The sequence below is a fragment of the Sorghum bicolor genome, chromosome 7, assembly GCF_000003195.3.
Source record: "Sorghum bicolor cultivar BTx623 chromosome 7, Sorghum_bicolor_NCBIv3, whole genome shotgun sequence".
In the NCBI taxonomy this organism is placed as follows: Eukaryota; Viridiplantae; Streptophyta; class Magnoliopsida; order Poales; family Poaceae; genus Sorghum; species Sorghum bicolor.
Window position 1 is genome coordinate 56383920 of NC_012876.2, and position 25227 is coordinate 56409146.

The following is a 25227-nucleotide window of genomic DNA, read 5'->3' on the forward strand; positions in this document are numbered from 1 at the left end:
AACAGATCAACCTCTTGTGCCAGTGGAAGACACTACCACTTTCTTTGACAGCTTGTTGCAGTTGCATCTGAAAAGAAAACTTTGGTAGCCATTGTAATTCTGCAAAACTGCCTTCTATCTCAGGAACCATTATGTTTAGAATTCCACATTCCAGATTTCAAGCAGTGTTTTTAATTGAGATAATTTATCTTATCTTTGTTTCAAATAAATTACCATCTGTACTTCTAAGTTTGTAAACTGGTCATCAGTAATTTTGAAGCAAATGAAAACATACTAATGTAGCCACAGTGAAATCACAAATTACATAAGACATGAAACTCAGTACAGTGCAAGTCTTCTATGATCAACCAGACACTCCGCAAGCCTATTGCTTTGTAAACGTGAGCAACTTTATAGAAGCACACAGATTAATTAGCAATAGTATCAAAAGTGTTTAAGTGGCAATTTGCATGAATTTGGAAGTACATGTCCTACAGTGTTGAAACAGAAGAGCAGGATTTTACCAACATATAAGTATGCTAAGAAAAATTCAAAGCATAAAAGTAGGTTCCTTTAATGATTGTCATGCAATCTACTTTTTAAAAGGAAATACACTTGGCTGAAAGATAAATTGTCAGCTATTAGTCCATGCAAAATAGAAGACATAAGTAAACAAACAAATAGCCAATAAAAACTCTAAGAGAAAGGTGAATAAGATGAGAAATGACAAAAAAAAACACCTAACACATGAATACCACTGTGCACACAACCATATTAGATGTTGGTACAATTCTACCAAAATATGATGAGTGCACCAGGAGGAATTAAATTACATTACAAAATAGGCATTGGTGCACCAAAATTAGCTGCCATAACCACTGTATTTTATACTAGGAAAAACTGTTACCAAACTTTGAGTATAGACTAAGACACTTTTAGTGGAACCAACTGCTACCCATCGTTGATGGTATAATCAGTAATAGATACTACTCACGAGAAACCCATGATACTCAACAGTCCTAACTCCTATCCATAACTGCTTGCATATGCTACAAGTTCACATGATTAAAACTTTGTTTTCTCCCTTTCTCAGGAATTCAAGGTGGAATATCACCATTATATTAATGTGAAAAAACATCAGCTATGAACTATTGGTTTTGGTGCTAAAGAGCCAGCAAAAACTACTTAATAGAAAACTAATAAGGGTACAACCTGTTGATACAAGCAGTGATGCTACGGAAACCATACATACATCACCCTACCAGATTATATACATCAGAGTCCTAGCAGGTTAGATTTGTTTAGAAAGTCCAGATATTGCAGCTCCAGTCAAAACCAAAAAAAAATGTTGCATTTGACTTTACAGGGTCTTCAATGCATATCTTTGACCACTAATTTCTTTTATAATATATTCTTAAAATTCTTCAAATTTATGAGATTTTGCAGATATTTTTCAATACAATGCTACAAATTTAACTTACATATTTTTAAACTAAATAATTTAAAAGTTGTTTATGTTTGTAGTTTTTACTGTTTGACTAAATCTTATCATAAACATGTTTATATGACTGGAGGGAGTATTGTTATATTATTGGTATGTCATCTCTTGCTATCTTTAGGAAGTCTAGGATTCCTAGACTCCTAGTCAGTTTGTTAGTCCATGATGTGTGTTAGAATAGGCGCCCTATGGGCTGGCCATGGGCCATGGGCCTGGCACCCAAGCCTATTTGGCTTGGCTGCTCATTGTTATAGTAAATAGGAATAGTACCACATTGTCTACCCACATGGGGTGTTAGTCCTATGTATCCTATATAATCAGCCTATGAGGCCCAATGCAATATATCAATCAATACCGAGACATATTCTCTCTCATGGTATCAACCGCCTTTTGATCCTTTTCTCCGCTGCCCTATCCGCGCGCAGGCCAGGACCTCGCGACGCACTCCCGCGCGCAGCCTTCCCAACAGCGTCGCCAGCCCAGCCATGGCATCCACTCCACCAACCTCTCAGTCGGATGCCACCGATGCAACCTCTGCTGGGCTGACGTCCAGGCTGATGCAGTTGCCCAGCGCCTCGCCCAGGAGAAGGCCAACGCGGCTGCCGCCGCTGCTCAGCATGCCGAGCGCGCACGCCAGGAGGCTCACGATGCTGCTCTGGCACGCGCCGTCCAGGCCGAAGACGAAGCCAAGGCTGCAACCGCGGAGCGTGATGCCGCTGCACAGCGCGCCAGCGATGCCCTGGCACGGGCTGCCAAGGAGCGCGCGGCTGCTGCTGTCGCCATCGCGCCGGAGTCTTCTGGTGCGTCATCTGGAGGTACGCCGGTGCCTGATCTGCGCGCAGCCATGCTTCACCACGAAGCTGTGGCTCTCCTCCAACTCCACTCTCAGGCCGTTGCCGTCAGCAACATCCGGAACCACGTCACCACCATCCTCGACGTCGATTCTGGTAATTTCAGCCGTTGGTGCGATCAATTTCTCCTCATCCTCGGCAAGTTTTCGCTTCAGGACCATGTCCGCGAGGATCCCCCGGACCCAATCTCTCCTGATTGGGCCCGGATGGACTGCGTCGTCAAGTCCTGGATCATCGCCACGCTCACCGACGATAGCGAGATCATCTCCGCCCGGGGCTCCACTGCCCGACACGCCTGGCTCGCCGTCGAGTCGCAGTTCCTCGGCAATCGGGAGGCCCGCTCCATTCAGTTGGAGACGCGGTTTCGCAACTTCGTCCAAGGCGACCTCTCCATCACCGAGTACTGCCGCAAGCTGAAGAAGATGGCCGATGATCTCACGGCCCTCGGCGAGGTCATCTCCGACCGCACCCTCGTCCTCAACGTCATCCGCGGCCTCAACAAGCGCTTCAGCCACGTCGGGACGCTCCTTCGCCGGGCCAAACCTTTCCCCACCTTCCTGGAGGCGCGTGAGGATCTCGTCCTCGAGGAACTCACCATGGAGAACCGCAAGGAAGCTCCAGCTGCTGCACTCGCCGCCTCCACCACCACCACCCCGGCCCCTGCGTCCTCTGGTTCGGGCTCCGAGGGCACTGGTGGGAGCTCCAAGGCTCCCAACAACCGTCGCAGCAAGCGCGGCGGTGGCGGCAAAGGCCACGGCAACAACAGCTCTTCAGGACAGGGCTCCAGACCTCCTGGTGGCACAACGCAGCAGCAGCAGCAGCATGCCACTGGACAGCAGCAGCAGACTGTCGGAGGGCGCCCTTGGCCCAGCTTCTACAATCCTTGGTCCGGCACCATCCAGATGTGGCCAGGGGGCCCTCGTCCACCTCTGGCGCCCATCCCGGTGCCCCCTCACCTCCAGGCGCAGCACCAGGCACAGCAGCAAGCGCAGCAGCAGGCCCTGCTTGCCCAGCAGCAGCAGCAGCAGCAGGCCCTGCTTGCCCAGCAGCAGCAGCAGCAGCAGGCCCTGCTTGCCCAGCAGCAGCAGCAGGCGCTTGCTGCCCACCAGCAGGCTGCTCCCATTGGTGCTGGACCATGGGTCGCTCCGGGGTTTTACAACCCTATGACCGGCCTCCCCTCCTGGAACTCGACAGAGCTCGCCGCGGCATTCAGCACGACCTCACTGACCCCTCCTTCGAGCAACGAGTGGTACTTCGACACAGGTGCTACTTCACATATGACATCTCAGCCTTCTTCACTTTCACATGTTCTATTCCCGCGGTACCCTAACCCTTCATCTATTGTTGTTGATAATGGCTCACTTATTCCTGTTACTGCCACTGGCTCCATAGAGTTATCACCTACTTTACGTCTTAATAATGTCCTTGTGTCACCACAAATTATTAAGAATCTTATCTCTGTTTGCCAATTTACTACCGATAATAATTGCTCTGTTGAGTTTGACCCCACTGGTTGTTCTGTGAAGGTTCTTCCAACTCGAAAAGAGATCGTCAGGTGTAATAGCTCCGGGCCGCTATACCCTCTTTGCCTTCCACCAGCACTCTCCTTCGCCGCTCAGGGCTCCTCTCCACTGTGGCATCGGCATCTTGGGCACCCCGGTCATGAGACCGTCTCAAAGCTCGCGTCTAGTGTTTCATTTCCTATTCAGGACTGTTCAGATTTATGTCATGCTTGTCAACTAGAGGGCCATGTTCGTTTGCCCTTTCCTGTGTCCACCTCTCGTGCATCTAGCAAGTTTGATCTCATTCATTGTGATTTATGGACATCTCCGGTTGTTAGCATTTCAGGTTATAAATACTATTTGGTCATACTTGATGATTGCACTCATTATTTGTGGACCTTTCCATTAAGACTTAAATCTGACACTTTCAGCGAGCTTGCTCACTTCATCACCCATGCCTCCACTCAATTTGGCGCCCGCGTCAAAGCTGTCCAGTGCGACAATGGGAGAGAGTTCGACAACTCCAGCACCCGGCAATTCTTTCTCACCCAGGGCATTCACCTTCGCATGTCCTGCCCTTACACCTCGCCTCAAAATGGTAAAGCTGAACGCATTATTCGCTCTATCAATAATGTTGTTCGCTCCCTGCTCTTTCAGGCATCCATGCCTCCCTCCTACTGGGTGGAGGCCCTTTCCACGGCGACTGTTCTTCTCAACATATTGCCCACCAAGACTCTAGAGTTCTCCACGCCTCACCTTGCCCTGTTCGACAAGCCACCCACATATGATCATCTACGAGTCTTCGGTTGCAAATGTTATCCCAACACGTCTGCCACTGCTTCTCATAAACTTGCCCCCAGGTCTGTCCAATGTGTTTTTCTAGGCTATTCCGCTCACCACAAAGGGTACCGCTGCCTTGACCTATCATCTAATAGAGTCATCATCTCCCGACACGTCATCTTTGATGAAACGGCTTTCCCTTTTGCTGAGCACCATGGTCCTAGTACTCCTGCAGACCTCGAGTTCCTTGCTGATGACACTACTGATGTCGTGCCCGCTCCTATTGGACCGTTGCACAAGTTTTTGCCTGCAGGAACTCCACCTAGTGCCTCCGACACCACCAGCGCCCCTGCCGGTCCTGATGTGGCCGTGCCTGGGGCGCCCCTAGAGCTTCCAGAAGATGCTGATGATCCTCCGACGCCCGCGCTCTACATCCCCCCTGCGCTGCGAGCATCGAGGACTCCAACCGCGTCACGCGCGGCTCTCAGGAGCCCCACTTCCGCGCCACGCGCGGCCACGGAGCTAATTGGCGCACACAACAACACCTCTCCACGCCTGTGGTACGTCCCGCCCGCGTTGCGCACTGGCTCGCCATCCTCCGCGCCATCCATGGGCTCCCCCGCGCCTCCTCAGGCGCCTCGCGGGCCTCCACCGAGGTTTCCACCTCTTTGCCCGGTTCGCGACTTCACATGCCACTACTCGCGTCGACCGCGACCACCACCGGCTGCTCCTGCACTGGCCGCCCCGACTGCTCCTGCAGCAGCCGCCCCCGCTGCTCCTTCACCGGCTCCTACGGAAGCCGCCCCGCTGCCCAAGGGCGCGGTTCCTGTTCCACCGGTGGCCAACCAGCACTCCATGGGCACCCGTTCGAAGAACGGCTTCCGGATGCCCGCCGCCTACCATGTTGTGCCTCTCTCTCCGGTGCCAAAGACCTTCCGAAGCGCTCTTGCTGACCCCAATTGGCGAGCAGCTATGGAAGAACACAGTGCTTTCCTCCAGAACCACACCTGGGATCTTGTGCCCCGTCCGCCTCGGGCCAATGTTGTCACTGGGAAGTGGATCTTCAAGCACAAACTTCAGTCTGATGGCTCCCTCGAGCAGTACAAGGCACGTTGGGTCCTCCGTGGTTTCATCCAGCGACCTGGTGTGGACTTTGATGAGACCTTCAGTCCGGTGGTGAAGTCCGCTACTATCCGCAAAGTGCTCTCCTTGGCGCTCTCTCGTCGTTGGCCTATTCATCAACTTGATGTGAAGAACGCCTTTCTTCATGGCAATCTCAGTGAGACGGTGTATTGCCAGCAGCCGTCCGGATTCGAAGATCCAGCTCATCCGGATTTCGTCTGCCTCTTGAAGAAATCGCTCTATGGCCTGAAGCAGGCTCCTCGTGCTTGGTATAGCCAGATGGCCAGTTACTTGCTGTCTATTGGGTTTGTTGAAGCCAAGTCAGACACCTCGCTCTTCGTCTACCAGCGTGGATTGGACACAGCCTATATGTTGCTCTATGTTGATGACATTGTCCTCACAGCTTCATCGACCGATCTTCTCTGGCCGATCATCTCAGCACTGCAGCGAGAATTCGCCATGAAAGACCTTGGTGAACTACATCACTTCCTCGGCAGTGGCGGACGGACGGGGGGGCTGGGGGGGGCTGCAGCCCCCCTCGTGGGCCGAAACCGCTGGGAGCAGAGCGCCAGAGCCGGCCCAAAAATTGGTGACTAAAAAAAAAACTTGACGCCTCCACACCACACGCACGGCCGCCCGACGCTCACTCGACCCGACGCGACGCTCGCGACTCGCCCGCACGCGACGCACGCGACGCTCGCCCGCTCTGCCGCCGCCGCCACCGCCTGACCCCGACGCGGCAACGCTCGCCCCCTCCGGCCCTCCTCTCTCCGCCGGCCGCCGCCTCCAGAGCGCTGAGCGCCCGACGCCCCGACCCCAGACGCTGCTCGCCTGCTCCACTCTCCACTGCGCCGCCCGCCGGGTCGAGGGAGGCCAGCGGCCAGCCGCAGCCGGCCAGCCAGCGGCCAGGCCAGGCGCGGGGCGCCCACCAGCGCGGCTGCGCGAGCGCGCGGTGCACTGGCAGCACGGCCAGCCGCCAGTCGCCAGAGCCGCAACCCGCCCTAGGGGCTAGGGTTAGGGATTGTGCAACAAGGTGAGAAGATCCCTCTGTTTTTTTTCATTACTGTACTGACTAGATTTAGATTCAAGCCATTACTGATTTATTGATTGGTTTGAATTTATAGAATGGAAAAATATTTTTCTAAGAAAGATGATTCCAGTAAAGAGAGTCGAGTTGAGCAAAAAAGACCCCGTATTGAGCTTGATATGAATGATATAGTTGCTGATCCAGGTCTTAGAAAGCCAATTGATGAATTTCATCCAGATATTAGGGATGATGCTAGGAAAGCATACATACAGATGGTCCATATCAACCAAATTGTGAGTATGAAAGAACAGGGGGTAAAACTCAAACCAGAGATTTTGTTAAATCATGGTTTTCTCAATTTGATTGGTTAGAGTACAGTCCTGCAAAGAATGCAGCCTATTGCTTTTATTGCTTCCTCTTTAAGCCACCAAAAACAAGTGATTTTGATAATGATGCATTCAACAGAGTAGGGTTTAGTAATTGAAAAAAGGGAAAGGCTTCTTTGCTCAAGCATGCTCAATCAATAGGTGGCTATCATAGTGCAGCAAGAAAACGAGCAATTGATTTCAACAATCAGAGGCAAAGTCTACAACATGTGTGGACAGTAACAACTGCAGCAGAAGAGGAGGCATATAAAGCTCGTTTAACCATAATGTTAGGCATTGCTAGATTTCTCCTTTTACAAGCTCTAGCATTTCGTGGACACGATGAGTCTAAAACATCAAAAAATAAAGGGAATTTTTTGGAGATGCTTGATTGGTATAGAAAGAAAGACAGTAAAGCTGCACTTGTGACCGGTGAAAATGCTCCAGGGAATAATCAAATGAGTTGTCCAACAGTTCAAAAAGATTTGGTTAGGGCTTGTGCAGAGGAGACAAGTGAATTAATTAAGAGTGAAATTGGAGATCGTTGGTTTGCAGTGCTCGTTGATGAGGCCCGTGATGCATCAATTAAGGAACAAATGGCTGTGGTTGTGAGGTATATACTATATGTTTGTGCATTTCATTTGTTCTTTTTTGTTGTATTTAATTTACACTATGTTTCTTTTTGTTTAATAGGTTTGTCAATGATAAAGGAAGTGTGATTGAGAGGTTCCTTGGCCTGCAACATGTTTCTGATACCACATCTTCTTCACTGAAGGAAGCATTAGTTTCTATGCTTGGAAGATATGGGTTGTCTATAGCTAAGATTAGAGGACAAGGATATGATGGAGCCTCAAACATGAGAGGGCAGTTTCATGGGTTACAAAGGCTGGTATTGAATGAAAACCCATTTGCTTTTTACATTCACTGTTTTGCTCATCAATTGCAGCTTGTGGTAGTTGCTGTAGCTAGATGTTGTGCTTCAACTGATGATTTCTTCAATTATGTCACTTTGGTTGTCAATACTGTCAGTGCTTCTTGCAAGAGAAAAGATCAACTTTTGCAAAAACACCATGATAATCTTGTTGAGCAATTAGATAGTGGTGAAATAACTCCTGGAAGAGGGAAAAACCAAGAAACTAGTCTTGCTAGGGCTGGTGATACACGATGGGGTACACATCACAAAACATTAGTACGTCTTATGCTCATGTGGGAATCTGTGCTTGAGGTGTTAGAGAATATTAGTGATGATGGAACTGATGGGGAAAAGAAAACTTTAGCCTCTGGATTGATAGAAAAAATAGAGTCATTTCAATTTGTGTTCATATTGCATCTTATGATTAGAGTATTGGGGATAACTCAAGACCTATCACAATGTTTGCAAAAGAAAAATCAAAACATTATTCGTGCAATAGGATTGATTGGGGCTGTGATGAGAAATTTAAATGCCATGAGGGAAAATGGTTGGGACAATATTTTTGAGGAGGTACAAGCTTTTGCTGACAAACAGAAGATAGACATTCCTAATATGGACGATATGATACCAGTCAGAGGTCGTTCAAAATGTCGTGGAGCCAAATTAGTGAGCTACTACCATCATTTTCATCATGGGATTTTCAATGTTGTCCTTGATCAAATAATTTGTGAGTTGAACAATCGATTTCCTGAAAGATCAACACAACTGTTGAGATGTGTTGCTTGTCTTGATCCAACAAATAAATTTGCCAATTATGAGGTGGAGAAATTAATTCAGCTTGCTAAGATTTATTATGCTGACTTTAGTGATTATGAATGTGTGAAGCTAAGAACTGAGCTTCAAAATTTCATGGATGAAGTCAAATATGATGAAGATTTTGACACTTGTATTGATCTTGGTAGCCTTGCCGAGAAGATGGTTCTAAGTGATAAACATACATATTTTCCTTTGGTGTATCGCCTCATTGAGCTTGCATTGATATTGCCCGTGGCAACAGCAACTGTTGAAAGAGCCTTCTCTGCTATGAATATTATCAAGACCGATAGGAGGAATAAGATGAATGATGATTGGATGAATGATAGCATGATATGTTATATTGAGCGGGATTTGTTTGTATCTATTGAAGATGACAAAATTTTGGAGCGCTTTCAGGGCATAAGAAATCGTAAGATAAACTTGCCACGCAAGGTCCAAAGGTGCGTATTGTTTTAATTACTTGTTATCTTGATTATTGAAGAAGTGTATGACATTTGCAAATTATGTAGCATTGAGTGTGGCGGTTCAAGTCGTATTGGTTCAAGTGGTGTCAATTCTTAAGCTGGAAGACTCCTTGTATTTGGTACTTTTCTATCCTTAATTCTATATATTTGACTTTAACTACTTTGAATCCATATTACATTATCAATCTAGGTTATATCTACTAGTATACTGTGTCTACCGAGCAAAATTTTTTGTTCGCCTTGTTCTTTAGCCCCCCCCCTTGGTCCGTTTCTGGATCCGCCACTGTTCCTCGGCATGCATGTTCAGCGAAGTGGTGATGGACTTCTACTCTCACAGCGACAGTACATGTTGGATATTTTAGATCGCGCTGGAATGGCTGAGTGCAAACCATGCTCTACTCCAGTTGACACCAATCCTAAGGTTGCTGCAGCTGAAGGGGGCCCTGTGTCTGATGCTACAGACTTCCGCAGTCTTGCTGGAGCTCTTCAGTACTTGACCTTCACCCGTCCAGACATTGCGTATGTTGTTCAGCAGGTCTGCCTTCATATGCACGACCCCCGGGAGCCTCACCTTGCTGCCCTGAAGCGGATTCTTCGCTATGTTCGAGGCACTCTTCACCTTGGTCTCATGTTGCGACCGTCTACTTCGACTGATCTTGTCGTCTACACCGACGCTGATTGGGCTGGTTGTCCGGACACTCGCAAGTCCACCTCGGGCTATGTCGTGTTCCTTGGCAACAATCTTGTCTCCTGGTCCTCCAAGCGCCAGAACACGGTATCAAGATCCAATGCTGAAGCCGAGTATCACGCGGTGGCCAATGGAGTTGCAGAGGCTACCTGGTTGCGCCAGCTCCTTCTCGAGTTGCATGCCCCTCTTCGGCGCGCCACACTGGTGTATTGTGACAACATTAGTGCTGTCTACATGACCTCCAACCTAATTCAGCATCAGCGAACCAAGCACATTGAGATCGATCTTCACTTCGTTCGGGAGCGAGTCGCCATTGGTGATCTTCGTGTTCTGCATGTTCCCACCTCTTCACAATATGCGGATATCTTCACCAAAGGGCTGCCTTCTTCAGTATTCATGGAGTAGAGTGGCTGACGATTCGACTGCGGGGGCATGTTAGAATAGGCGCCCTATGGGCTGGCCATGGGCCATGGGCCTGGCACCCAAGCCTATTTGGCTTGGCTGCTCATTGTTATAGTAAATAGGAATAGTACCACATTGTCTACCCACATGGGGTGTTAGTCCTATGTATCCTATATAATCAGCCTATGAGGCCCAATGCAATATATCAATCAATACCGAGACATATTCTCTCTCAATGTGTTTGCCAGCTGGTGCCTAAAAACTATTAAGGCATTCCTAGGGGTCATGCACACGAATCAATCCAGTAAAGGGCTTTCGGCTTTGCCTACCAAACTTGGCTATGATCAAAGCATCTTCTCAATAGGACATGACTAGATCTATGCCAAGACAATGGCACACAGCTGCCAAGTGTTAATGGCAAATTTGTGCAGGAGATGCTTTAGTGTAGTAATTACGCAGGGTGACGTGTGTCACATAAACTACAAGGATAGCTACCATATTGTAGCTATGAGCATATGACACTATGAAAAGCTTCCTATTTTGTACATAACAAACTTAGTTGAATACAAAATTCACAGTTATATCAACAGTTCTAAAACCCAGGTCCTCTCAGCTATAGCACCACAAGCATATCTGGAAGGCCAAATCTGACAATGAAATTTGACACTAGATTTGGTGGGAAAAAAGAGATAAAATTTAAATTTATACATGGCGTGGAGATGAGAGTTAGAAAGTAACACATGCACATATCTTGACTCGTGGAGTTTTAGATTAAGATGAACAGAGGCCAGTTAATTCAAAATTCATGCTCGAAATAAAAACAGATATAATGGAGACATATATAAAAGGGCATACAAAAAGTAACTTGAGATAAAGAGCCATATGTAGAGGCTGAAACACAGAATATGATTGAGCTAAAGTTGTCAAACACAAACCAAATTCATACATATGTAGCATAGATAGGGATAAAAGAGTTCTGAATTTAAGACAGACAGCAGATCAAATACTACTTTAAGTAAAGAAGCACAAATGCAGCTAAATCAAATCATATAGTTTGTGAATAAGCATCTCCTTTTTACACAAATGCAGCAACATATGTATTTATGAATAAGAAAACCAGATCTTGGCAGGGCAGATGACCTGACAAGATCATTATCCGTTTCTAGCCATGAACCTATACATCTAATGACAAAGACAGAAAAGCTCACAAGGAAAACAATGGCATACAGCTATTCCAATCTCTGCATCTGATTCATGCTAAGTTCTGATTACTTCATGGACCCGACTACACTAAAAGGTAGCAACCAAGCGTGATTTTTCAGGATATTCATATCCAGGGAGGCAGAAAAGTAATTTGTTTATTTGATTTTCTTATATGATGTTCAGACATACTGGAACTCTTGGTCCATTATGTTTGCTGCACATGCTACAGTATGCGCCTTTTTGCATTACTATTCTAGAAACTCTATGTCAAGTGGCAAATACACCCCCACAGAATAATATTTCTAGATACACCTGTGATTATCATCATGGCACCAAATATCATAGTAGTCCCTCCGTCCACAAAAGAATACAATTCTAGTACGGCACCAAATTAAAGTATCTTGAGTTTGACATACTATATATATATATAAAAAGTATCAATATTGATAATCTTATCTTATACTCATAAAGCTAAACCCCACTAGAGATTTCTCTCAACATGCAAGCTATCCACATCAACAATCCACTAAAACTTGCAATTATAGCCAACTAGCACATGTAATTATGATAGTCATCTCTTCATCTACTAACATTTTTTAGCTGTTCACATTGATGTGTCAAACCATTCAACAAAATTAATTTAAGATAGTTTCATTCATATAACTATAAATATAAATAGTCTAATTTCTTTTTAAATTATCTGAAATTCCCGCAACAATGCACAGGGTATTCTCCTAGTATCAAATAAGTATCATTACATTTATCATGAGATATATTTTCATAGTATACCTATTTTGTGTCATAAACATTAATATTTTTATCTATATATTTGGTCAAACTTTAGATACTTTAACAAAGAATTGGGACGGAGGTGGTAAACTTTATGAGTCAGAATCTACATTCCTACAGTTTTCATTTGTTCTCCCTAACAAACTTAATGATCCAAAGGTTTTTTTTAATAACCACCATTTATCAACTAATGGACTTCAATAGGACCACCTTTTTTATGGAAGACGCAGATATAGCAAATAAGAACAGTACAATACTAATGCAATAAGCTGAGGTAAAAGTTTTTAAATCGTAACATTTTGTTTTGTTTCAAGTGAATGTGAATTGAACACCCCCAGAAAGGTCAAAACATATCCACATGTACATCCCCTGAAACTACTAAGACCTCACCTTACATCTTACATGAGAATAGCATCACACTTCTCGAATTTCAGAAGAGCCTGACCCTCTGAATGCGCCATCCCAATGGAAGCCTCGCCGTCCCTCCCAACACCCATGTAATACAGCCTCCAATCATAGGCCCCATCCATTTGCACCAAGCATGGTGAACCAACCCCAGCGCCATCCCACCCGTCATCATCGTCAGAAGGGCACAGCACTGGAATCTCGCTGGAGCGCCTCCAGTCTTTAAGCCCGTCCTCTGAAACGGCCATTCCAATGCTCACTCTCCCATCTGCATCAACACCCTCAAACACCATGACATACCGCCCGGCAGCACGGTCACGGACCACATGTCCATGTCGTACCCCGCATTCATCAAAGGATCCAGCACGCCCGGCCTCAAGCACCTTCCCCGTCTTCTTCCACCGGATGCCATCCCTGGACCTGGCCAAACCGATCGCAGGCCTCTGCGACGTTTCGTCGAACGAGTGATAGTACATCCGCAGGTCCCCGTCTGCGTGCATCACCACCTTGGGCGCGACAATGCAGCGCGTCTCCCACCCTCGGGGTTCCTCCCCATCCTCCGCGACGCTGAACAGCGCGCCAGTGTGGTGGTCCCCCTCGATGCGCGCCCAGTGGCGGCCGTCCTGGCTGATAGCGAGGCCGGGGAGCGCGGGGACGTCGGCGTCCGGAAACGGGGAGCCGAACCGCTCGTCGGTGGAGCCCGTGTAGTAGAGCCAGTACACGGCGGAGGACGGGAAGCGGCGGGATGACGCCGCGGGGCCGGAGATGAGGAGGACGTCGGAGGGGCGAACAGAGGCGGTGTCGAACGCCCACCAGTCCTCTGTGGGCAGCAGTGGGTCGGGGGATACGGGGGCGCTCCAGCGGAGGCCGTCCATAGAGGTGGAGAGCGCGACACGGGGGCCGGACTGGTGCCAGAGGAGCCACCCGCCACCGTCCGGGACGCGCTTGACGACCGGGGAGCGCGCGCCGCCGAGGAGGAGGCCGCGGGCGGCGGCGGCGGCGGCGGTGGAGGGCTGCTGGGTCGGAGCGTGGCAGCGGAGAGGGATGGAAGCGAGGAGGCGCCCCGGCGGAGAGGGAAGGAGGGCGGCGGGGAGCATGGCGGCGAGTGTGCCGTGCCGGATTGGGACGGGGGGTTCTTCGCGTGGTGTTGAGCACTTGGCAGTTGGCACTTGGGCTTCGAAAATTTTTAAAAACCATATAAAGGCCACACACAGTTGCTTCCTAACGTACGAAGATATATGAATTGTTTGCTAATGGACTGTTATAATACGTGTGTGACCAATTTAAACTATCTCCAACAATCGTCACCTAAAATACAAGACCCATTTATTCTTTAGGTAGCACTACAGATAAAAGATTCCATACCTATTTTTAGTTTTCTCCAGCAACAAGACCTAAAGAAAAACACTCTCTGCAAATAGGTCTCGAGAAGAGAGAATACTCAAATTTGGGTTATGCCTCTCCTGATACCTAAAATGGGTTTTTTTACTCTGTTGGAGGCTATAGGTATTGTGTTGGAGACCCATTTTGAGTTTGAGTTCCCAAATGGGTCTCCTATCGAAATATAATGCTATATAGGGATTAAAAGTATAAGAGATATATAGATAATATATTTTAAAAAATTGCAAAATTAGGTGAAAATTGAAAAAAAAAACACAGCCTCTGAATTCTCCTGATTTGTTTCCTCAAAAAAAAAATCTCCTGATTCAATGTGTTTGCTACAGATTATTTTCACTGTGCTCCGGCTGTGGCTTTAATTTACCGAGCAGGCTTATTGTTTACGATGAGATCGTGCACAGCACGATGGTCTTCAATCAGGCATTCAGGCCAGCTCGAACATGAACATCATAGCAGCAGACCCACATCTTTCACGACCTTCTTCTAGAACCAGACGACCCCAAGCAACGCCAATCGCACTAGTAGAAGGCCAAAGTTCTCATCGAACTTTACCTCAAAAAGAAAAGTTTCCATCCAACTACGATCTAGGAGACATACCCTAACCCCACAACTTAGAGCTCCATCAAGCATCACGAGGAGTCACCACTCACACAAACTACGACACTTTGATCCAGCACAGGTTCCTCCTAGTGACGTCAAGAGTTACGCTGAAAAGTACTATTCACTAATTTATTATTAGAGAAAAACAGTGCACAAGCCGTGCTAATAAGTTTAAACGAACAGAGCTGCGGTGGACGGTGGTTCAAGGACGGCCAGAGGTGTTGAGGAGGAAGAAGAATATGGAAGAGGCTAACATCTCTCACTTGCCGGATATCTATCTAACATATGAAAAACGATGATGCATCGTCACTGTTTTCGCCCCGCGTATCAAACACAGAACAAGGAGTCCTCATATTCCCTCAACCAAACAGATACCAAAATCATCCCATATGCAAAGCGAACATCTGCTAAATCTTCGTTCTCTCAAGTCTCCTATGCCACAGATGCGTGGATTTTGCGATCTTCTCAACCGAAGGATTTCTAGCGTTTTTTGTTTGTTGTTATCTTGGACAGAAAGGATTAAGAATCATAATTTGTGATGGCTAGTGTCTTTGGTTGTTTGTTGTTATCTTGGACAGAAAGGATTAAGAATCATAATTTGTGATGGCTAGTGTCTTTGGACCATATAAGAGATTAGCTAGGAGAACAGATATGGAACTGATGATAACCCAAAGTGCCGTTTGGTTGTGTTGACACTACATTTTTTCCCTTTCTATAGAGTGGGGATGGATTATGTAAAATCTAGTTCAGCTTAAACATACTGATTTAAACCAAGATAGGTTATCTTTGTCCAGCAAATGTATAGGGCAGTAAACCAAAGGAGAGAATTAGCACTCTCTACCTTCTTCCTTGCCAATCTGTAGGGATTCAAGCTAACCTCAACACACATGACTGCTGTTCACTACACTCTACAATGGTGTGCAGACAACATGTATCTTCTGAATTAAACAACACAAATGGTAGGCAATACGATACATGTACACATGGTACAATTTCGCGCGCCGCTCCGGACGATCACTCCCAAATTCCCAAGCAATCAGGTTGTCTTCCTCTGCTGGAGCTCTCTGCTCTCCCTGAGATCAGCTTCCATCTTCCTCTCCACGTTCTTGCAGAACCCAGGGTACGGCTCATAGCCGAACAGCTTGTTCAGTATCTGTGCACACAAAGAACCAGCAGGCAGAGGGTGAAGAATTAGCACCGGTCAAGGCGATTTCAGTTCCATTTGTGGAGATGACTGAAGAGTTAGCACACGTTTGTGAGCTGTGGATGTCTGTGGTTACCTGAAGGAAGATGAGGAACGGCTCCATCAAGAACACCTCGGGAAGATCACTCACAGTCGGCCCATTCTTCTGCAAAATTGAACAAGGAGGAACAGAGATCAGCAGTGGAGCCGTCGATTAATTAGATACGATTCCCAGAAGAGCTTGACGATGGGAAGGACCGAACGAAAAGGGAGGTGAAGGGAGCAATTCGAATTCGAATCTGTGGCACTAGCCTCGAAGAGGCCGTGGCCGAGGAACTGCCAGGTCCAGCAGAAGAGCTGCGTGGCGAGGACGAGCTTCCAGGAGAGAGCGAAGCCGAGGCGGGCCGCGAGGGCGCGGCTGGCGGCCCACGCGGCGACGAAGAGCAGCCCCGCGAGCGCGCCGGCTCGGCGGTCGACGGCGAGGTAGGCGGCGGCGTAGGCGAGCGTGAGGGCCAGCGCGGGGGGCACGGGCAGCGGCAGGAAGTGGAGGATGAGGAGGTTGGTGAAGAGGATGGGCCAGGTGAGCAGCGCGTGCGCCGCCGCGTTCACGGGGTGCCGGTGCTGCGACCGGAAGAAGGCGAACTGCGCCTCCAGGTCCAGCACCCCACGCCGGTGCGCTGCCTTGGCCCCCATGGACGGATGCGCCTCCGAGAAATCTGGGGGATCAAGGGTAGTGCTGCAGTGGTGAGTGCCTGAGCCCGGGGTGACCCGTGAGACCGCTCCGGCGGCGAGGGACGAAGTATATATATTATATAGTATTGTTTAATCAAGTATATACCAAGGCCTTGTTTAGTTCCGAAAAATGAAAAACTTTCGGAAGTGTAGCACTTTCGTTTGTTTGTGACAAATATTATCCAATTATGGACTAACTAGGATCAAAATATTCGTCTCGTGATTTCCAGCTAAACTGTGTAATTAGTTTTTATTTTCGTCTATATTTAATGTAATCTTTTAAGTCTAATTGTACAGTTTAACTGTAAATCACGAGACGAATCTTTTAAGTCTAGTTACTCCATGATTGGATAATGTTTGTCAAATAAAAACGAAAATGCTACGGTGTCAAAATCCAAAAAGTTTTTGGATCAAGGCCTTAATTGTCTCGTACACGAGTAGAAGACTTTTGGTTCGGCTCTCCGGTGCTTAGCAGCTTGGGAACGGGATACGTTCTCGTTATCATAGAACGTCTATATTTTGAAAACATGAACGTTCTCATTTTCATATTAGGAAAAATTTTACATATAACCTCCTTAAATATCCATTGTAGTGTATTTCAGTCCTAAACTATAAAATCAGATATTCTATCCTTAAACTTTTCAAAACCGGTTAAATAACCTCCTCAAGTGGTTTTGGATGGTGGTTTTGTTTTTTCTTTTTTATTTATTTTCGTTGAATTTTTAAAAAATTACAATAAATCATATAAAAATATAAAAATGAAAAATCAATTTTGTTGGACTCGCGATGAGTGTATCTATACAGTAAATATATAATATAGTATACTTTAGTGCAAAGTTTTTGTTGTAGCGTTACATATATGTTTTTCTGTAATTAATTAGAATAATTCATATATAGAGTTTCTATGGTCCAATTATGATAAAATTTTTATGATAAATTTATTATTGTATGCTTGAACTATGATAAAAGTTTATACTCGTTGGATCAAGTATAACTTAGTTATAGATAAAGCATAGATTTAACAAGAATAAAGTTAAATAAATCTATAACTAAGTTATACGTGATCCAATAGGTACGAAATTTTTACTATACTTTAATCATACAATAATTATCTCATCAAAAAACATTCACCATAATTGGACCATAGAAACTGTATACATAAATTATTCTAATTAATTACAGAAAAACATAGATTTAAAGCTATAGCAAAAACTTTATACTAAATTATACCATATTATATGTTCACTGTGTAGATCTACTCATGTGGACTCCAATAAGCTTAGATTTTTCAGTTTTTTCAAAGATTCAACATAAATAAATAAAACAGAAAAAAAAAACAAAACCATCCTCTAAGACCGCTCGAGGGAGTTATTTGACTGGTTTTGAAAAGTTCAAATGGTAGAATATCCGATTTATAGTTCAAGAGGTAAAATAACCCACCTTTGAGGGTTATGTAGACTTTTTTATTCTATGTTACAATATCCTAAATTCTCGTTACTGTTCCTATTGTGAAAATAGAAAATAGGGACAGGAACATGGCTGATATGCTCGGTGCTCCGGCTCCTCCATGCAGGGACTGTACAACCCTGTAGATCACTTTAGCAGCAAAAAAGACAATCTTGAGTCTCACACAAATAAAAGTGGATTGAGAAGGAGCTACCAGAGCCAAAAATAAACAGCCCCACCTCACACAAATAAACATGGATTGAGAAGGAGCTAGGCCTTGTTTACTTCTAAAAAAGTTACAAAATTTTTTAAAATTCCTTATCACATCGAATATTGTAGCATATGCATAGAATATTAAATATAGATAAAATAATAATTTATTGTACAGTTTGCCTGTAAATTATGAAATGAATCTTTACTTGGTCCATGAATGGACAATATTTGTTAAATACAAACAAAAATAATGCACATGTTCACTTTGCAAAAAAAATTGCAAGGCTCTGTTAGTTGTTGGGGGTGAAAAAAATTTTAGATACTGTAGCACTTTTGTTTATATTTAACAATTATTGGTCTAATTATGGACTAACTAGACTCATAAAATTCGTCTCTCAATTAGAGTCGAACTGTACAATTAGTTATTATTTTTTATCTATGTTTAATATTTTATACATGTGCCGCAAAATTCGATATGATGAGAAATCTTAAAAAGTTTTTGGTTTTTGAGTAGAACTAAACAAGGCTCAAGCACTACAGCCAGAGCCGGGTGCGAGCTCCATGAAACACGTCCAAGTTAGAATTTTTGTGTTTCTAACTACGAACTATATTTTTGTCGAGGGTATCAGTAAGGGGTACCCTAACTGATGAACCTAACGAGATTACCCGCACACAGATCGAGGCCCACAACTCGACGCTTTAGTCAGCCATACATACAGCCATCGACGGCCGCAGCCTCGAAGACGGAAAAGGCCTCGAGCGAATCGCTCAGGGGTCGAGCGTCGGCTACCGTCGAATGCGGAAATAGGCTCGAGCGAATCGGGAAGCGTCGAGCGCAAGGACACTGTCCGCCGCCTGACGCGCGCACGAGAGTCAGGGCATTTAATGTGCCTGTCGCTTTCCCACCTAACACGCTGGTCACGGGAAGCGTGATAGGGAACAGGCACCCGTCCCGTCGTTCTTTTTGCAGCCTTCCCCACCAAACGACCCAGGGCCTGTCAGGACGCGGGAAACAGGGATGAAACGTCTAATCAGAACCCCCCTCGAGACAACCAAGGTCAGCGCTCCGAATAATAGGGCACTGCACAGCGTCTGACCCTCGACCAGACGTGGTTCCTTCCTGGGACGAGTTGGGCGTCGATTGACAACACCGCAACCACTCTGCCGGATCTGTCGCCACACCGTACAGGCGTGCGGCCGATGAACCAGCCCAAGACGGCGCGCAGAGCAGGAAACGGGGGCACGCGTAATCATCATCAAGCTACCAAGACGGGACGGCTCGAGGCCACGCCGGTACGGAAGCCTCGAGTAGGTCAGCGCGCCATGCCTCTATCGACCCCTACTCTGACGCCTATACGTGTACCCTAGGTCTCTCCTTGGAGCTATAAAAGGGGAGACCTGGGAATAGAAGAAAGACGGACATAACATTACACCATACTCAGTAGAACTCCCATACTCCATTCCATACCACGCTTGTATTCACCCCTGTACAAGCACTTAGGTGCAAGATAATACAAACTTCCCTCCCCCGCTGGACGTAGGGCCTTCTCTTGCCCGAACCAGAATAAATCTTTGTGTCTTCTTGCATCACCATCTGGGAAAGGGAGCACGCATACAAATTTACTCGTTGGTGTGACCCCCCGTAGAGAAAACACCGACAGTTGGCGCGCCAGGTAGGGGTCCTGCGTGTTTTCATCGATTTCCCACTCCTTTCCAGATGGCCACTCTCGCCTCACCGATTCCGCGCTCCACGGTGATTTGGTTTGGGAGCCTTGAGTTCATGTCGACTGGCTCCGGCTACGATATCATCTTGCTCTCGATCAGAGGACCAGGAGGAGCCCGCGTTGCGCCAGTGCGAACGAGGGCCCCGAGACGCCCTCGACATCACGCCTCCCCGCCCAAGAGGAGGCGTGGGCGGCACCATCGTCACCCTTCTGCCTCGTCACGACCGGCAGTTCGTGCTAGGCAGGAGGTGGCACGGGAGCCGGCCGTGCCGCGTTCCGGAACCGTGGGCATGCCGGCCCGACATCAAACGACGACAAAAGGTGACGCGCCCCGAGCGCTCTCCCCCACCACCAGGTTGCTTCCGCATGGGTTGTTCGCCCCAAGAAGGGCATTGCCATTCGGGTTGGACAACGCCGCAACGTCGCTCGTCAGGGGGATATGCCCAAACGCCCAAACATACGTAGAGAGACCAATGGTCCTCCCACGTGATTCTGAAGCACAGCCGCCGACATCCGAGCTGCCAGACCTCTCTCGGGTGCGAGGCCTCCGCCGCCTAGGCCCTGGACGATACACGATCACCTCGCTCAGGGAGCGGCTGCTGGAGGAAGGGCGTGGATGTTACTACGCCGCCGAGCCAGATTCCGACTCCGAGACTGATAGCTACGACCCTACAAGGGAATGCTATCACATCGACGGGGCGGTAGAAACTACCGACGAGACGCAGGATGCTGCCGCCGGCGGTCGAGTCCCCGCGGCGAGAGAAGATCCCATGATGCCTGGGAACGACGGACAGGTCAACCCACTTCCACAGGAAGACAGGGCCGCACAACTCGCACAGCTACGAGAGCTCAAGACCAAGCTTGACGAGGATCGCGAGCGCCTCGTCCTGCTCGAGCAAATCCTCGAGCAAGACTTGCCTTACCCGCCTGGCGGAAGTGTCCGCAGACGCGCTCGATAGGTACACCGACAAATTGTCGAAGACGCAGAGCCAGAGCAGCCTGTCAGCCGTTTCCCTCGAGCAGGGCAGAATGTAGTAGCAGCGATAATGCTGCTGCGCAACATGCCAGAGCCATCGAACTCCCAGGCTCGACGCATTCGAGACGAGGTACAGACTCTGCTCCAGGTGGTGGCAGTTCAACAAGCCGAAAGCTCGGCTTCTCGACGACGAGGAGCTGCCACTGAAAAACGCGATGAGCCTCCCCAAAACGAAAAGGAGGTATCAGTCCATCAACTGCCACCCCCTCGAGGAAAAAAGACCACGCTCGTTCTCCCCGTCGACAATCAGCGTCGACACGACGCGCGGCACGACATCGAAGAGAATCGACGCCGCCGGCATGGGGACGTGGAAGAGCGCGGTTACAGCGCACATCGTGGCGGGAGGTACGACAGCGACGAGGATCGGATGGCCCTCGAGCCACCGGGCCCACGGGTGTTCAGCAGGGCAATCCATAGCACGCCCCTGCCCAGTCCGTTCCGACCCCCGACCAGCATCGCAAAATACAATGGTGAGACCAAACCAGAATTGTGGCTGACCGATTTTAGGCTGGCCTGTCAGCTAGGAGGCGCTCGAGGAGATGATCGAGCCATCATCAGACAGCTGCCGCTCTTCCTCTCTGACACCGCCCGTCGGTGGCTCGAGGAACTTCCAGCAAACCAGATCCACGACTGGGTCGATTTGGTTAGAGTCTTCGAGGGCAACTTCAAAGGGACCTACATACGGCCCGGGAACTCGTGAGACCTCAGCAAGTGCAAACAAAAGTCAGGAGAAACACTCCGAGAGTATGCTCGACGCTTCTCGAAGCAGCGCACCGAGCTGCCACATATCCCAGACCACGACGTCATCTTGGCCTTTGTCTCTGGTACCACCAGTCGAGACCTGGTACGGGAATTGGGCCGGAATCACCCTCAGACCGTCGATGAGCTGAGGGACGTAGTGGCAAACTACGCAGCAAGGGAGGAAGCAGTCGGCGCCTTCTTCAGTTGTGAAGGAAGGAAAGGCAAGCAGCCTGCCGATGAAGACGGGGCCCCCAGTCGAGGGCTCAAGAAGAACAAGAAGAAGCAAAAAGTGTGGCAGTTCAAGCAGGAGAACTTCGACGACGACCTCGTCGCCGCCATGGAGCGGAAGAAGCCTCGAGGCCCTCCAGATGGAGGCATTTTCGACAAAATGCTCGAAGAGCCATGCCCTTACCATAAAGGAGGCGCCAACCACAAGCTCAAGGACTATCGTATGCTGAAAAAGCATTTCGACGGTCTGGGGTTCAAAAAGGATGCGCGTGACGACTCCAAGAAGGAGAAGGGCGGCAACAAGGAGGACAACAAAGACGACGATGGTTTCCCAGCCGTCCACGACTGCTACATGATCTATGGGGGGCCCTCGACGCAGTTGACCACAAGGCAGCGCAAGAGGGAGCGCCATGAGGTCTTTGCGGCAAGAATGGTGGTTCCCCAGTACCTCAGCTGGTTGAGCACTCCCATCACCTTCGATCGAGAGGACCACCCCGACAAGGTAGTCGCCCCAGGCGTCTACCCGCTCGTCGTCGACCCCATCATCGTCAACACCCGACTTTCCAAAGTGCTGATGGACGGTGGCAGCAGCCTCAACATCATCTACCTCGAGACTCTCGACCTCCTCAGCATCGACAGGGGACGGCTCCAACCAAGCGCCGGCGGTTTCCATGGCGTCGTACCAGGGAAAAAGGCGCTGCCAGTGGGTCGAATCGACTTACCGGTCTGCTTTGGCACGGCGGCCAACTTCAGGAAGGAGACCCTCACCTTTGAGGTGGTCGGGTTCCGGGGTACGTACCACGCCATCATCGGGCGCCCGGGCTACGCCAAGTTCATGGCTATACCCAACTATACCTACTTGAAGCTGAAGATGCCCGGTCCCAAAGGCGTCATCACCGTCAGCTCCTCCTTCGAGCACGCTTACGAGTGCGACGTCGAGTGCGTCGAGTACGGGGAGGCGCTCGAGAACTCCACCGAGCTCGTCGCGAAACTCAAGGCCCTGGCCGCTGAGGCTCCAGAGCCCAAACGCCACGCGGGCAGCTTCGAGCCGGCAGAGGGAACCAAGAAGATCCCACTCGACCCCAACAACTCCGACGGCAAGGTGCTGACGATCAGTGCCGACCTCGACCCCAAATAGGAAGCTGTGCTCGTCGACTTTCTCCGTGCAAACGCCGACATGTTTGCATGGAGTCCCTCGGACATGCCGGGCATACCGAGGGAAGTCGCCGAGCACTCCTTGGAAATTCGAGCCGGTTCCAAGCCAGTGAAGCAACGATTGCGCCGATTCGACGAGGAGAAGCGCAAGATCATTGGCGAGGAGATCCACAAGCTTTTGACGGCCGGATTCATCAAGGAGGTTCACCATCCCGACTGGTTATCAAACCCTGTACTAGTTAAGAAAAAGAACGGGAAAATGAGGATGTGTGTCGATTATACGAGTTTAAATAAAGCATGTCCGAAAGTTCCTTTTCCTTTACCACGTATTGATCAAATTGTTGATTCTACTGCAGGATGTGAAACCCTCTCTTTCCTCAATGCATATTCCGGTTACCATCAAATAAAAATGAAAGAGTCCGACCAGCTCGCGACCTCTTTTGTCACACCTTTTGGGATGTATTGCTATGTAACCATGCCGTTTGAGCTTCGAAATGCGGGAGCCACGTACCAACGCTGCATGCTCCACGTGTTTGGCAAGCACATAGGGTCGACGGTCGACGCCTATGTCGACGACATCGTCGTCAAGTCAAAGCGGCGAGGTGACCTGATCCAGGACCTCGAGATCACTTTCAGCTGTTTACGCGCCAACCAGATCAAGCTCAACCCCGAAAAATGCGTCTTCGGCGTGCCTCGAGGCATGCTCCTGGGTTACATTGTTTCCCAGCGTGGCATCGAGGCCAACCCCGAGAAAGTCTCGGCCATCACAAGGATGGGGCTGATCCGAGACATCAAGGGTGTGCAGAGAGTCACGGGATGCCTAGCGGCGCTGAGCCGTTTTATCTCAAGATTAGGAGAAAAGGCGTTGCCTCTGTATCGACTTCTGAAGAAGGTCGAGCGTTTTTCTTGGACCCTCGAGGCCGAGGAAGCCCTCGAAAATCTGAAGAGAACACTGACCTCAGCACCAGTCCTGGTCCCACCTCAACTTGCGGAACCACTACTCCTTTACGTTGCCTCGATGACCCAGGTTGTCAGTGCAGCGGTGGTAGTCGAGAGGCAGGAAGAGGGGCACGCGTTGTCCGTCCAGAGGCCGGTCTATTTCGTCAGCGAGGTGCTCTTGGAGACCAAGGCACGTTACCCCCAAATCCATAAGCTGATCTATGCCGTAATCCTCGCTCGCCGCAAGCTGCAGCACTATTTCCTCGGCCACCCTATCACGGTGGTCTCGTCCTTTCCCCTGGGCGAGATAATCCAGAGTAAGGAGGCCACGCGAAGAATAGCTAAATGGTCGGTCGAGCTCATGAGTGAGACTCTCACTTACGCGCCTCGCAAGGCCATCAAATCGCAAGCCCTGGTGGACTTCGTCGCAGAATAGACAGACTCCCAGCTTCCCTCGACTCAGGTCCAATTGGAGCTGTGGACGATGTATTTCGACGGGTCACTCATGAAAATGGGGGCCGGAGCTGGCCTGCTATTCATCTCGCCCTTGGGCGTCCACATGAGGTATGTCATCAGGATTCACTTTGCTGCATCCAACAATGTCACAGAGTACGAGGCCCTCGTCAACGGTCTCAAGATAACCATCGAGCTAGGAGTCCGACGCCTTGACATCCGAGGCGACTCCCAACTCGTCATCGACCAAGTGATGAAGACCTCGAGCTGCCACGACCCGAAAATGGAGGCGTACTGCAAGGAAGTCCGTCGACTCGAGGACAAATTCCACGGCCTTGAGCTCGTCCACATCGCCCGACGCTACAACGAGGCAGCCGACGAACTCGCCAAGGTCGCGTCGACCCGAGGCACGGTACCACCTGATGCGTTCTCAAGAGATCTTCACGAGCCATCCGTCGACTTGGGCTCGGGGGTTGGGGTCGACGCCGCTCCTCCCCAGCAAACCGACACCGTCGACGCGCTATTGATGGCAGCCGAGGTAATGGAGGTAGACCAGCGGCCCGGTCGACCGTTCG

The 25227-nt window shown here is 48.7% G+C and overlaps 3 protein-coding genes across 3 annotated transcripts; 1 reads left to right on the forward strand and 2 right to left on the reverse strand.

Moving 5' to 3' along the window:
• Positions 1764 to 6329, forward strand: LOC8077820. Its single transcript, XM_002444348.2, has 3 exons — positions 1764 to 1770; positions 1903 to 3302; positions 3408 to 6329. The coding sequence occupies exons 1-3, from the start codon at positions 1764 to 1766 to the stop codon at positions 6327 to 6329; spliced, it is 4329 nt and encodes a 1442-aa protein (XP_002444393.2).
• Positions 12633 to 13997, reverse strand: LOC8077822. The gene has a single exon (XM_002445500.2). The coding sequence runs from the start codon at positions 13899 to 13901 to the stop codon at positions 12798 to 12800; it is 1104 nt and encodes a 367-aa protein (XP_002445545.1). The 5' UTR covers positions 13902 to 13997; the 3' UTR covers positions 12633 to 12797.
• On the reverse strand, positions 15551 to 16771 carry LOC8075666 (uncharacterized endoplasmic reticulum membrane protein YGL010W). The gene is made up of 3 exons (XM_002445501.2): positions 16298 to 16771; positions 16083 to 16151; positions 15551 to 15955 (listed from the first exon to the last, which is right to left on the reverse strand). Exons 1-3 carry the CDS (start codon positions 16676 to 16678, stop codon positions 15839 to 15841), a joined length of 567 nt encoding a protein of 188 aa, XP_002445546.1. The 5' UTR covers positions 16679 to 16771; the 3' UTR covers positions 15551 to 15838.

Bases quoted from the DNA above. Each gene is read 5' to 3' on its own strand.
- LOC8075666 (XM_002445501.2), bottom strand. From the start codon at position 16,678: ATGGGGGCCAAGGCAGCGCACCGGCGTGGGGTGCTGGACCTGGAGGCG. The intron at 16,152-16,297 runs GCTAGTGCCACA...TCAATTTTGCAG, and splicing joins TCGGCCACGGCCTCTTCGAG to AAGAATGGGCCGACTGTGAG. The intron at 15,956-16,082 runs GTAACCACAGAC...TTGTGTGCACAG, and splicing joins CGTTCCTCATCTTCCTTCAG to ATACTGAACAAGCTGTTCGG.
- LOC8077820 (XM_002444348.2), top strand. The intron at 3,303-3,407 runs GCACAGCAGCAA...CTGCTTGCCCAG, and splicing joins ACCTCCAGGCGCAGCACCAG to CAGCAGCAGCAGGCGCTTGC.
- LOC8077822 (XM_002445500.2), bottom strand. From the start codon at position 13,901: ATGCTCCCCGCCGCCCTCCTTCCCTCTCCGCCGGGGCGCCTCCTCGCT.